The sequence below is a fragment of the Macrobrachium rosenbergii genome, chromosome 20 (genome assembly GCF_040412425.1).
Source record: "Macrobrachium rosenbergii isolate ZJJX-2024 chromosome 20, ASM4041242v1, whole genome shotgun sequence".
Taxonomy (NCBI): domain Eukaryota; kingdom Metazoa; phylum Arthropoda; class Malacostraca; order Decapoda; family Palaemonidae; genus Macrobrachium; species Macrobrachium rosenbergii.
Window position 1 is genome coordinate 35174957 of NC_089760.1, and position 15539 is coordinate 35190495.

The 15539-nt window shown below is 34.1% G+C and overlaps 1 protein-coding gene across 3 annotated transcripts in view; it reads right to left on the reverse strand.

The window, feature by feature from the left end:
* Nucleotides 1-1525: 1525 nt before the first annotated feature.
* The window catches only part of LOC136849249 (phosphoribosyl pyrophosphate synthase-associated protein 2), a 53769-nt gene continuing 39755 nt past the window's right edge, over nt 1526-15539 (reverse strand). For 2 of the 3 annotated variants that reach the window (XM_067122517.1, XM_067122518.1), the window contains exons 7-10: nt 12666-12853; nt 9103-9249; nt 7260-7436; nt 1526-5429 (exon numbers count right to left, since the gene is read on the reverse strand). In XM_067122517.1, coding sequence (XP_066978618.1) covers nt 7278-7436; nt 9103-9249; nt 12666-12853 — 494 coding nt within the window. In that variant the 3' untranslated portion in view covers nt 1526-5429; nt 7260-7277. The remainder of the gene's footprint in view (nt 5430-7259; nt 7437-9102; nt 9250-12665; nt 12854-15539) is intronic. The other variant, XM_067122519.1, reaches the window with a different exon arrangement.

A 15539-nucleotide genomic window follows, 5' to 3' on the forward strand; every position in this document is an offset into this window, starting at 1 on the left:
AGAAAACTTGGTATTCCTTAACAGAGACGGGAAATGAAAAGAATAAGCCACGTGTTGATGATTAAAGCAGTTTAATGAAGAAAAGTAGCACCTGTATTCTCTGTACACACACCAAAACAAGAGACCAGTACCAAGCAGGTTTTGAGAAGGGCTATCAGATGCAGTGGAGTGCCTCAGAACTAAACTAATGAAAGGGAACAAATTAACATGTCAAAGGAGAGAGAGTTCATTTTGTTGTTACAGAAGGGTATGGCATTGGAAAGAGAAATCTGCCAGTGCAAAGGGCTAAAGATGCAGATCAGTGTTAAAGAAGCCAAGAGGAAATCTGATGACATGAATACTACCTGAAAAACAAAATACTATTCTGATGAGAAACATGACTACTATTCTGATGAGAAACATGACTATCAGATTGCACTTATGTGGGAAAAACTGAAACAAATAGTGCCACGAATATGAAGAAAGTTTCAAGAAACAGACTCAAAAACTGGAAATCTCTGAAATAAATAATGCAAAGATAGGAGTATGTTGTGATGACATAAAGAAAAAGAACACACATACACAGCTATCTATCCTGGCAGAGGATAGATAGCAAAGAAGGCACAAAGACCTTTAGGGAGTGGGGCAAGGAGAAAGATGTGAAGGAAATGGAGTCCAAAATTATAACATAGTCTATGAAAGAAAAAAATGTTAGACTAACAAAATGGATGAAGATGGACAAGAAAAACTGAGAAAGAATGTTAAATATGAAAATGGAAAACTGAAGGATAAAGATAATGGAATGTTGGAGGTGGAACTGAGAATGCCCAAAATAATACCCCTGTTGTTTACACATCCTTGCAAACTATGCATGAAAGAGCAGGAGAAACCATACACTGAGGTATAATAATATTGGGAATAAAAGCAAAATAAACAATATTAAACAAAAAGGAAGAAGATAACTGTTACTATGACAGAGGCAAAGAGGAAGTATTGGCCGAAGCCAATGAACCCCAGTCAGTGTATGGCAAGGAGAAAGTTATCCTAACAGCAAAGCAATTGGAAAAAAAAACAATGAAAACTACAACATAAGTTACATGGTTGAGTAAGGAAAAAAAAAAAGTTATTGGCCAAAGGTAATGAAAAACTCATGAGACATTTTTCATATCACAAAAGATGAAAATGTAATGTGAATAAACTGAAAATGTAATCCTGTCAATAGCACAACTATAAATGCAATAGATATACTGACAAGTCATAAAAAGAATGGCAGCATGTATATTGATTACAGTGATTACTGTTAAGAATATCCACAGGGATTTGGTGTTAACTGAGCCTGAGTGCTGGAACAGTTTGAAATGCTGTTGCATTATGCATCTGGATGCACAGTACACAGTTAAAGGCTATTGCATGATTATAATGGGATTGTAACTGCTACTAATGGAAACTTGCTCGCAACCTTCATTATCCATCTCATTTTAATTCATGTTCATATTTTACATTTAAAAAGAACAATGTGAAAACTATGCAAGGCAAGAAAGATTGCTTTATTAAAAATGGATAGTTTATTTCTTATAGATATACTATGCTGTTAGAGAGATGTTATAATTAACAGACCCCTGTATAAAACCAGAAACTAAACCTAATGTAATCATTTACACTAAGATCCAACGTTCCAACTAAGTGCTAGGCTACCATAATGGATATATTATTCACTTTGAATTAAATGCTAGAAGAATCTAACAACTGAAAATATGTGAATATAAAAAAAAAAAAAAAAATACAAATGGGTATTAAGAAAAATTCTTCATTAGTACTTGTCAGTTGTCAAATGGCCAATTCAGCTTTTCTATAATTGTAAGAGAACTGGATGAAAAGGTACATTTCACTAACTTGGGAACAAAAGGTTCAAAATAATTTCTACAGACACCTATCAGCCATCATAGAAGTCTATGAAAATTCAAGCCTAACATCCAGTTTTGAACAATAAAGATAATTTCTAAGGAAAACCTCTTAAATAACTGAGTACTGTATATTGTATACCATGGCATTCTGATTTGGTGACTGTAAATAACTTTTAGAATTTGATTTGGTGACTGTAAATAACTTTTAGAATTTTAGCAAACTGCAATCCACAAATGGATTTATTGTAAAAGACAGAACTTCCTGTGAAGTATAACTGGTTTCCCCTCACGGGTTGAACGAAGTTGTCTGTCAAGAATACCAGATATTTCCTTTGAATTTACAAATACCATCCCACTCTATAACAATAGAGTATTTTTATAATACTATGAAAGCAGTACAACTGAAGATAGGTTACTGTACTAGTCAAATTATTTTTCACAATACCATTTTATTAACATAAAGACTTAGAACACCATCATCTGTGTAAAAACTAGAAAGTAATTAAATTCTTTTAAAAAACTACCTGCCATTTATTCTTTTAGTTCCATGTAGTCTCCCACTGCATGATACATTACAGTTTTGCAATACACAGAAGGGTTGATGCTACTAGGTTTCCTATTACCCAAACAGGCCTTGATATCAGATCTTTGTTAATATATTACACAAAATTTATATTATACTCGACTTTCTAGGCCCCACCTGTATGTTTTACACAGTTTAAAATTTTTAGGTATCCTCAAGAAGCATTATTAACATCACTATGACATGTTTTTCTTTCTCTCTCTGAACTATGACAGCTTCTGTGCCCTTCCTGAGTGACAATGATAGCAGTAACATATTCTTCCTCTTGACATTAAATACCTACAACCTGCACTTGAAGAAAATAAATACAACCTGTACTTGAAGAATTTTTAGTATGACATTTAATATATCAAATTCTCTCAACCTTAAAAAATATTCCACAAATAACAGTTATTTTCACTGAATCAAACAAAATTATGACATACACTATTAAGAGAATTACAACTACTGTATTACTAAAACTTATATAACTGAAGAATTTTTCATATGAAATTATTCCAATGCTAAAGTTTTTTCCATAAACCTTGATTCAAAATCATATATCTTATCTGACTTTGCTAGTCGGGTAATACAGAGACACCTAAAATTTTAAGAGTAGGTAGAATAATTTTCTATAAATTGTTTGAAATGTTTGTGTACATATGAATTTACCTGGACATAACTGTTAAGTGAAGTTTTTGTATAAAATCCTCTGCTTTTATATTGTGTGATATTAGCATTTGAATACCCTTAAAAAATATGCTCTTAGTATCCACAGAGAAGCAAATAAAAATTATAATAAAATATCTAAAAAATTTTTAGTCAATACACTGCAGTCAGACTATTTACAATAATGAGGCAGAAAAACTATTAATACTGACTGCTTAACTACTACAGCAATAGTAAGTGAAAATATGCCAAATTTTTTAGTGCAATTTGTATTTTTCCTAGGTATACAAACTGCAGCCTTTTATAAACGTGTACTAACTAAACAAGGGTGGTACAGCACCTAGGTGGAGATGGCAGAGGGAGGGTGTCCATTCTCACCTAAGTAACATTACCCATTGTTTTCCAATGCAATTATCTATACAGTCAAGATCATTCGAATCATGAGGAACTACGTCAAGAGACTGTGAATACCTTTTTCCTCCCCCAGGAGGAACTTCTATGACTAAGCCTTACAGATGCCTAAAAAGTTATTATTATTAGTATATAAGTCAAAGAACAACACAGCTGCTGATGAACCCTTCATTAGAAGCTGCTACTTCCCAGCAGAAACCATTACAACGTCCACAATGACCTAAAATGTCGTAGGTCTTGTCTACTCTCAACTGAGAGAAATAATCAACAGAAAGCAAATGAGAACCGGAAAAAAAACATACCACACTAGCATTTTGGATTGTTAAATCAAAAGGCATAAAATTCACATAAAGGAAGTAGCCAGCACAAGTAAAAAGACTGAATGCAAGAAACACATCTGAACTATTGTGTGAGAAGGACAATGGGTTATGTCAGCTGTGAGAATGGGCATTCCCTCTCCCTCATCTCCACCTGGGTGCCACCCTTGTTTAGTCAGTACATGGCCAGTCCAATGCATGCACAGCAGGATATTCCATACATGAAAGGCACAGTAGCAATCAACACACAATCACGTGTGGAACAAAAATAAATTTCTGACTCACATTGGGATTGAACCCAGATCTTTTAACTGTGGTTCAGTTGGCAGTGCCCTTACCTTTCAACTGAAAGACTGGGTTTGATCCCGATGTCAGTCAGAAATTTATTTGTGAAAGGCGTAGTGTTTGTATCCCTGTAGGAACAATACTAATTACTTCCAGTCACAAATCCTCTTCTTTCCTGTTTTATACCATAAACATACTTCAGAAAGCATTTTAAATGACAGAATTTCAGTTAACTCATTACTGGTATACTGTAGTCAAGGTATGTGACATCACAAGGCAGATAAGGCTATTTCTTAATCAAATATGTCAATGACATGCAGTCCAGGAAATCTGAAATAAAAATTTAATTCAATATCAATTGAGAACAGGAATGTGATGTCTATGAAACTTTTATATATTGTAAATGTTTTCATATTTTCATAATGAAAAAGTCAACAAAAGACAATTACACATCAGTGCACAATACAAAATAAGACAACAATACAAGCAAGTCTGCCTAGTTGGTATACTACTGGCTAAAAAAAATCTTAATTTGTACGTACAAAAGCAACACAATGTACATTATAACTCATGATCTAGGGCTACATATTGTGTCCCTTGTGAATCAACAGGTCTTTTAGGTGTGAAGTTCCTTATTTAAAAATAAATTTACCTCATAACAAATAAAATGCTATGAAAAGTAATACAGTATAAAATTGTGACTGAAGAATCCAAACCTGGGACCCCATATTTATGCAGCTAACATTAATTGAATATATTCTTAATTAATATCTGTACAATATACACAAGATCACCTGTTTATAATACAAATATAAATGTATACAGTACATATTTATATCACAATGTACTCTGAACTTTTACAATAGCTGCACCTTCCCATGATAAGAACATGTACAATGCTAAAAACTAGGAACTCTAAACAGTTCCCCTTGAAAGATTACAATAAAAGTTGCAATAACCCAGGACTACCTTTGACAAATGAATTTTAATGTAGCACAAGGTAAAGATCCCATGAGGCAAAGGCAAGGTGCATTAAAGATAACTTCACAACTCAAATCAGCATACACTTTCATTCTAGCAGTGACAATGCTATGACGTCAAAGAAAATAATCTTGTTTTCAAGACGTAGCAGATTCTAACCTGTAGTTGCAATTCACAGAGTAAAATGTATTCAACAATTAGACAAAATATTTCCTATATATAATTCAAGACTATATATATATATCTATATATATATTTTACTATGGATGAATTACAATCTGCTGGACAGCCACTGGACACATAGTTGGGAGTCAACAGATCCTGTAATGAGAAAAGTTGCTAATATTACTCACACATTTAAAATACACTTTTTCTCACTTCTACATGTAACAAATTTTAAAAATGCTTTAGGTGATTCCATAAGCATGCAAACATCTGCTTTTACAGAAACTTTGCCTGCTGCAAATATACTACTTGTAGGGTACCAACTGTTATAACATTATTTGGCCATGTGGTGAGTTTAGATCTGATAATCTACAACTATTAAGATTAGGTAACATTAAAATTATTTGAAAAGTTTAGGCATGGTATATAATAAGCAAAACCTGATGTATTTACTCAGAAGGAACTAAGAACTGTGGTAAGAGAAGCACCCCTTTTACAATGAGCTAGAAACAAACACACTACTGTGAGCAATGACACCATGAAGTTGTGGCATGATAAAGAAAAACTTTTACATTAATGGATGCCTTTAGTGGGGTACCACCTATTGTGCTGCACTGCAGACATTACTAAAAGCTAGTGTAGCATACCTTCAGCCCCTATGAGCCTAAAATGCCTGCATTTAACCTGTTCCTTTAGCTTCTCAAATAACTATGTACCCTTTGCAGTGAAGTTTTACCTTGCTCCAATTTTCACCAAATATAACATCAAATATTTAAGTATACTGCTATGAGGGTCTACAAATATGAGTTGTGAAACTATTTGTTTAAAATTATGATACTAAAATACAATACCTATAGCAACAGATTTACTCTGATATCTGCAAGCTATGGCATGAAAAGCAAAACTGCCTTCTCTAGTTTTATATAGGCATGCTCACAGCAGGTACAGCCATATTCTTAGCCACTGCCTACATACAGTATGGTAATAATGCATACAAAAGGATTCAATCCACTTCAGAGTTTAAAACTAACGAACTTGCCCCTTGCATTATTATTATTACTTCTTTTATTTTGCACAAATATTTTGTTCACTAAAAACCCACTGATTACAAATAGCCAGAAAATAATAAAAAGAACAAAGGAAATGAGTACTTGCAAAATACTCTCAGTGGCATGTGATGCTACTGGCCAGAAGGAAAAAAATACTAAAAAGTAATTCACATAACACTAAAAAGAATGAATTAAATGAATAACACATCACACTCAATGCAAAAAGATGATAATTCTGGAAGAGCAGGTCAATATATGTCTCCAAATAAAGGAGCTGCACAGAAGAATGAGGCCTTGAGGGTTGACAAAGCATGGTCTGGGAATGTACAGTGGATCCCTTTTGTCTTTCAGGATTTACAGAGTTGGTGCAGCTGAAGAGCCACTGCATGGGATATGTCTATTATGTTTAATAAGTTCATACCGAATAAATATTTAATGATTCCAGAAAGCATGGAATTATTTGTAAGGTTTACTATACCAATGTAGATGCCACATGCTTTAGATCTTTTAGGATACAACTGCTGAAAAATTGTTCACCAAATCTAGATGCTGGCAGTATATTCTGTACTTTTATCTTTCAGAGCAACTGGTTCCCTCTATGAGAAACACACACTGCTCATTGAGGTACTACTGTACACTAAAATAAAGTGAAGAAAATCACTGGTTATTCTATGAATAGATCAACATTCAGATCGTTCAACTCAAGTAAAAATTATTACTGTGAAGGAGGAAAAAAAAAAAAAAAAAGATCCATATATCAGCATCACAAAAGAATGGATGAGATTAAGAATATAAGCTTCTGTAGAAGGCTGGGAATGAAGGACATTTTGTGAGTATGACAATGGTATTTGAGGGCAGTTCTTCAAAACAAGGAGAGAAAAAACTTCTTATGAACACTAACAGATCAAGAGCTAACAAATGGAAATTCACATCTTACCAATAACCATGAATATCCTCAATCTTCCAGTGTCACATTCCTAAAGAGATAAGACATGGACTCATTATTGTGAATACGACGTATGGATTCAGCGAGGAGGATGCTTATGTCGACAGTCTTGATTTTGTGACACTGCATTTTCTGAATTTCATGAGGGACAGTATTTGTGACAACAACCTAAGGAAAATGAAATATGTTATTGCCATGACCTGATGAAAGACACAGTTGGTATATAATGTCTTGTTCAGATCAATTTTTCATCAAATATGACAGCCACATGAGGCTCACACATCTGAGGTTAGCACTCACAAGTATCATCTTTACATAATCATGGATAAATAATGAATTGAAATAATGTAAGTGATCTTCGTACATTAATGAAGCTATTCAAGTTGCCAAATATTCATCACACTTTTTTTTGTAATGAGGCAATTAAGATTGCCAAAAGAGCCCAAACCCAGCTTAGCCCTAAAAAAAAAAAAAAAAAAAAAAAAATATGGTGTTGAATTTCTCACATTTTATGACAACTGAAAAACTGAATAAGATAAATTAAACATTTAGCTTATTCATGGGTTTAGAAGAAATAACTGGATTACAAAATATTCAAAGCCTAAGACTTACTTCAACTACTGTAGTGTGCAGAACACAAACCACTGCTCTACACAAGTCTTAACGCCTGAAGGCTGAATAAGCCATTTAAAAAATTGAAACTGATTTCATAATTCTGTCATTTCTTAAGTTTAACTTTCAACTGGGGGATAAATTATGGGCAACTATATCTTTAAAAGAAGTCACTCATTTAGACAATCTTTATTTTTTGGGATATGGCTATGATCTTTATATCTTGAATTAGGGACACCATCATACATCAATTACTGCCCAAAAACCTATCCTGAAACTCTAATTTAAAGGAATATAGAAAACTTCCTATGTTTATACCTCCTAAGATAAGAGTTCCACAAGAATGGAATGAACATAATAAAAAGAAAAATGTTCAGATATTTAAAATATAAAAAAATCTTGTCAAAATCAGTTGTTTGAGAAACATACATTTTCAAAATTTAGTCCATACTGCAACTGAAACAAAACTTTCCAAAATTTGACCCTTTCAAATACATTTATAAAATAAAAGATCCTTCATAAATCACACAGACCTAAAATAATGTATGCATATTTTCACCGAAACTGGCTAAAGAAATGATGGAGTACTAGTAATTTTAAGTTATAAAACTGCTTTGAGATCAGGGCTTCTAAAGTGAAAGTAGCAGACAATAAGATGATATATCACTACATTCCTAAACCAGGGTTTAACAGCAACTGAGGCTTGGGGGTGATTAGACCTGATACAAGAGGAAGTGTCAATATTCAATTTTGACAGTACTTTTTCAGTAGAAGTTACTGCAATCTATTAAAATACACAATACATTGTTCAGACTATACATACACTACATGGTCCAGTTTGCTGGGGTGAGAAATCCTCACCCCATCAATTTTCTATTGTTAATGACATTTGGTTGTCAAAATTCACAATACAGTGTCTTAAATCAGGTTCTGAAAGATACCTCAATTCCAGCTATAGTGGAAGTTCAATATGGTCTCCTTAACTGTAAAATTTGAAGTGATTTTTTTTCTAAAACCTACTCTGATCACATTTTTCTCATCTATTCTATCAGAATCTCATGATTTGAGGGATGACTGGTAGAATACTAAGGGAAAATTATACTCAACTGAAGTCATCAATCAAATACCAACAACATTATCTCGGTGGAATGTTACATGTGGAATGACATGATCATCTTACTTTACCCAATTTGGTGTCAATAAAATTATCACAGAACCTTACCTCATCAATTGGAGAGTCATCAATAAGCCGGGGAGCATCTGATGACAGCAAACCATGAGTGGCCATAACATAAATTTTGTATGCACCACGGTCTTTGAGTACCTCTGCTGCAGCCACAAATGAGGCCACATCATCAATCATATCATCCTGCAGTAACAAAACATTAACTATGAAACTAAGCAAAATGGAACATTCAATGCATATGATAAAACAATGAAAACAGCCTACAGAAACTTCTAGGATTATCATTTTTAAATACTTTTATCAAAAACATTAATCAAAGTTCTTAACTCTCATATAGCTAGCACTTTACATAGGCTGGAACTTCGCACAGCATGTATGAAAAACTCATGATTATGTGGGATACGACAAGTCATGATTATGTGGGATAAAATAAATTTTGAATAACACATTGTATTTTTCCTACGTATACAAACCAGGGCCTCTTATACAAGAGTGTCTTCTACTGCGAGTTGGAAACCGGTCGAAACTTGGTTACAAGGTGGTTAACAGACAGACATGAGGGGTGAGGGAGTACCCTTTACGCACTGACCATCATACATACTTTTCCTTCTGCTGCGAGAACTGAGCAGGGCACTTGAGGAGGGACTAAACACAAAAGGCTCTGATTTGTATACCTAGAAAAATACAAAATTTTATTCAAAATCTATTTGTTCCCAAGGGAATACAAACTATCACCTTTTATATAAGAAACATACTCCTTACATAGGAAGTCAGTCTCCTTCAACTAACTGGGGTTGACAACCACCATGGAATCCCATGATCCTGGTTGCCTTGCAAGCAAGGAAAATCATGACTCCTGAACCCCTACTGGTCTGGCGAAATAGGTGGCCAGAGTAGTACAGCCCTTAAGGGACCACTTGGAGAAACATGACATCTTCTGCATGGGACTTCATGTCAGAAAACAGTTTGGTCCTTGTAAAACCCAGAATTATTATAAGACAGAGGGAGAGGGAAATGCCTCCCAGTCATCAACTGGGAGAGGGAAGCCCAAAGTGCAATTACCTGTACCCTGCCCGAGTCCAGCATACTCTGCAGTAGAGATGCTGCTCTGGAAAGCAGGAAAAAGGATGGAATGGACTCCAGTCATTCCACTCTCACTGAGCGACACCCCTTAGGGAGAGTAAGGAACAGGGAGTTTCTGATAAGCTAAAACTCCCTGTTCTGCCTCTACCAGGTTAAATTAGGAAGGCCACAACAGGACTACCTAATCCTTGGTAGACTAGACTCCTACAGACTTCTTTTATGACTAAGCCTTAGGGACACCTGAAAATGCCAATATTATTTGTATATAAGAAAGAGAACAACACAGCTGTTGATGAGCTCTTCATAAAAAGCTGCTACATTCCTGGGAAATCTCTGACAACTTTTAGCAAGAAGTCTGTAACAGATATCCCCTTGCAACAAAATTAATTACAGAAGCAAAGTCATTTCTGAAGACCTAACCACCAACAAAGGTGGTCATGTCATGGTTACATGTCAAATTTTTATTCCATTAAAATAAAAAGCAGGAAGCTACAATAAACATAACTAAACAAAAGGGCAGCATGCTAGTTCACCAGGTGGTGTTAACAGATGAAGATGAGGAGAGTCAGGATCCCCACTCACTGACTGTTGCACTCACTTTTCTTTCAGCAGCTGTAAAGAACTATGCTACCCTTTGTTTAGTTATGTTTATTGTAGTCACTTTTATTTTAATAGAATAAAAATTTGACATGTAACCATGACATGACCACCTTTGTTGGTGGTTATGTCTTCAGTAATGACTTCGCTCACATGGAAGATGCTCCTATTTATAAGGCTCTGGCTTGTATTCCCATAAGAACAATGGGGTGCTCTTGAACATTATACAAACCAAATATTTCATGAGTATATACAGTAATTTATGAAAAAGTATGCAGTATTATTCAGTTGACCCATGATTATTTATTCAAGCCTAAACCTAAGATATTTCACACAACCTTGCCCCCAACTCCTTATCTGCTGGGTGTATGCATGCTCATACCACAGGAACATCTGTCCCTGAGTGTTTACATCAAATAGTACTTGTTGGTGAGTATCCGTACTGAATAGTTTATTAGTAATAATAATGCACTGCATTTTTATTTCATATCTTTTCATCATGTTAATTTAGAAGGTAATGTAAGATATATTTGAAGAATTGGGATAAATTTTTTAATGCCTGTACATTTACCAGTTCAGAAATGTAACTTTTTTTAATTATGTATCATTTGATTAGATTGTAATATTTTATTTTATAAGTATTAGTAGCACTAACACATTTTGCTGTTCCATAATTCCATAGTTGAATGGTCAGTTGAGCTGAAGTAAGGACATTTAGGGTCACAGTGGCATTTTTATATACAGGCAGTCAGTTGAGCTGAATATATTCATCAGAAATTATTTCCTGGCTTACGACGCATGTTCGGGGTTCTACGATTTAAGAAATATGGCCCCAAAATGGCAGAATAATCATAATTTGAAGGTTTTTTGATGTAAAACTCAATAATAATGCAGTTTACATCGGCATTAAAAGTAAGATTTTCTTATGATTTTTGACGATTTTCGAATGTTCATACACTTTGAGGAAGAACGGAACCCCGAAACCGGACCGCCTTACTGTATAAGCATACACTTTGAGAAGCTTTTGCATTGGAGGAGCTTACATATATAGGATCTCCACTCACTGTTTTGTCTAATCATTTCTATTTTCCAATAACAGGCTCTAAACTCTGTTTCCACTTTCTGTAGTGATGTTCCCTTAGTTTTTTATTGATTATTATATAGTTTCAGATTTTGTACAATCTCATATCTTTTATAGGGAATCTAGTAGAATATTTTTATTGATTAGTCCATCTTCATCTTCATATTTGGTATAACTACTATTCACCAGGTACTATTCATTGCATCATGTTTTGTAATTCTAACAAGTTATCAATTTTTGTCACTGACAATAGTTCCAAGACTGTTGGACTATTTTGGACATTTATCATCTTAATGGAAGTTTATATTCACACTGCTGGTGGTACCTTCATATCTGCACAATATGAGTACTAAGAACCATGGCCAATTTGTTTCCAAAAAGAAGAGTCAAAATGAGTAAACATTGGGTCTGACCTCTTGTATTTTTTTTTTTTTTGTTCTAAATTTCCCTGCTTCTTAGGGCTCTAAATCTTATACTTTATTGGTTCCCCAACACCTTTGATCTAAAACTCTAGTAAGAAGTACTTAGTAAAAAGAAGACATACATTATCTTTAACTATATGCATATGGATCACCAAATAATTCAGTGAAAATGTAACTGTATATACATCAAGTCTTAGGAGACTTTTACTACCAACAACTATATATATAAAACAAATTCCTGAACTAAGGGCCAGGTGTTACCAAATTTCTCAATATTATATAATACTGTACTAAAGTAGGCCTACCATATTTTTATCACCTTCAGGGATTGTGGCTAATCAATTTAACACTTGAAGAAAAATCCAAACTCAAATCTTTCTTTTCCTAACGTCAATACTTTAATACAAAATGCTCACCACCATGATAGCTATACGGCCACCAACGTCTCCAACAACATTGATGGGAGGTTTTTCCTTAGCAGCAAGAGCTGGAACCCCAACTCCAACATCCATAATACGGGAATGCTCAACCAGCGGAGGAGAATTCCTACCATCAGCTTGTTCATCTTCATTTGTCTTCTGCTCTCCATGAATGACAGCAATGCCTAAATGAAACCAGATACCATTTACAAATAAAGGACATTATCAATATATAAATTAGTTTAACCAAACAATTAAAATTTTTTATTTGTTGCATCATATTTCTTGACTCACTGGGCTGACCACAGGGTTCAGTGAACCAAAAGCACAAGAAGTAAACAAAATCAAATACTGTACCCCTAATATGGAGCAAGGGGTACAGAGTTTGGCAAAGTCAAAGATCTTGTTCTAAAACACAACCATGAGTTCCTAGGTTAACAGTTTCTGGGAAACAGGACAATATGTAAGGTACTGTAATGACAAAAGAATCTTTGGGGCTGTAAGAATAAACTTACTTGTAATAACTCCATAAAAAGTAGAAAAGATCCAGAGGCTTTCATCAAGTTAATTATATCAAGAGAAAAAATTCTGACTTGCAACTACAACCCAGGGGCAAGTTACTGAAGTGTGTGTGAAAAATGTGCAATTAATTTTCTTAAGCCTGATAAGAATGTGCAATAAATTTTGTTAAGCCTGACAAGAATAGCAAGTACAGAAGTTATAAATAAAAAAGATTAGTTAGATGTTTAGTTAGATTTATACAAAGGAATCTATTCTAAAAGTGAGTAATTTCATGACCAATATAAAATTGTGCAAAACTAAAGCACAAGCCAAGCCAATGCCATTTATCTATGAAATAAGTTGTAACTTACCAATACATGTTTGATAAAAAAATACCAAATTCTAGTTCTGAAAAGTCTGAACACTCAGCAAAACTTTTATAATCAACTGTGTATGTCTGTGTCATACACAAAAAGAGCTAAGTGTTCAAGATTATTGTTTAGAAAAGCTAAACAGCCTTAGAAGAATTACCACTAAAAAAACACTGTATAAAGTGTTTTTACCAATTTCCATTTGCCCATTACCTTAAAAATATATACTGTATGTTCCCAATATTCAACCATTTCTTCAGCAGATTAATTATGAAATATTAAGTGGCTGAAGGTTTCAGGACACTAGCACAAACTATTGACTCTTATTCTACTTTTGCAACTCTTAATAAGAGCAATAAGGATGGAAAATTTATGTGAAAAAAAAAAAGTCAGTACAGCAATACGAAAAACTTTGTGTGTCAAAGTTCGCAATCGTGAAATCTATATTTTACACAGCCATATTTATGAACTGAGGACGGACCCTTCAGACAGTACAACTTGGCAGTATCTGAAGCACTTTTAATGTTATACTTATCTAACCAACATAACAAGGATACAATGAGCATTATTTATGAACATCTTTCTTACTGGCTATCCTGAAACTTCAAAGTAAGCAACAGCCGTAAGTTCCACACAATCTAAAGGAACCAAACATTGTACAGCTTAAATGTATTTCTAAAATTATTACACAATTTATACCTGTACATTAACTGCAAATAACCAAGCAAGCAAAATGAAAATGTAGTAAATAACTGCAGAGATTTCACCACAGGTCCAAATAGAAATGTAACCAAGAACCTATGAAAGATACGGCAAAAATGGAAAAAGAATTGAAGACAAGAATCACCATCTGCTGGTCTCCATTAACTCAGTCACCAAGATATTTGGCAAATAAAATTACATTTCTCATACCCAACACCAAGGACAGTACACCTATTATGCTAAATTCATCCCAAAGAGAATTTAGCTTTAAAAGACTATCTGAAGAAGAATTCCAGCTTAGTACTGTATTAGAAATGGAGTTACAGTGCTCTCTGTACTAGAGTTGATGTATACATCTAATAGCAACTGCCTATCTCACATACAGATACTCTGGAAATTTTATCAAAAGTTCCTTTAATTCTACATATTGCTTTGTTTTTACTACCACTTGCAGACTTATATTAACAACCATTTTCAGTAATTTTTTAATTTATTTATTTATTATATAGTAGCTTAATGATAACCTGAGTCAATTCTTGAGACTCACAAGACCTGCTAAAAGATTTGTTTTTAAATGAAAAATGAAAACTAGAGCCAAGGTAAAGATGAAGAAGTTGGACTGCTAAGTGGGAAAACACCAAAGGGAACAGGTGAAAAGGAATAGACAGAAAGCAAAGAACCCTTAGTAATATTTACAGCAATCCATGCAAGCATGCTGTAAGTAGTAGCCCCTACAGGAGATTACAAGCCATACAATTAGGTTAAGTCTGACATCTATTTAATCGTGATTCTGACTAATCATTACCATAAACAAATCATTAAATAGAATGGTTTAATACTGGCATATCATAACTGCAGTACCTCTACTGTTCAACAGCAATCAATACAACATATGACTGTATTTGTTTCATCAAAGCTCTCGCTGAAGGGGTCATTGTTCTATCCATCTACAGAACTCAGATCTCAAGTAAGCTTGTCCTTCTTGCCAAACCTTGAATAGACTGAATGTATAGCCTTATACCAATACAGTACAAGCTTACTGCAATAATGACTACTGGTCAAAGCAATATCCGGCCAAAAGACACGACTAGAATGATGCTGTCCATAACAGATATATCCCATACTTATCTTGGTGACTGTGACCAACTAGTGGAATAATTGATGGCTGTTTGAATGCCTACTTGCTACTGTATCACTGTCATTATTACTACAGGGAGCTATCTGGAGAAGTTGTTATTCATCATCTTAATCCTATTACTCTTGGTTAAAGCTACAACCCATTCATGGGATGATAAGC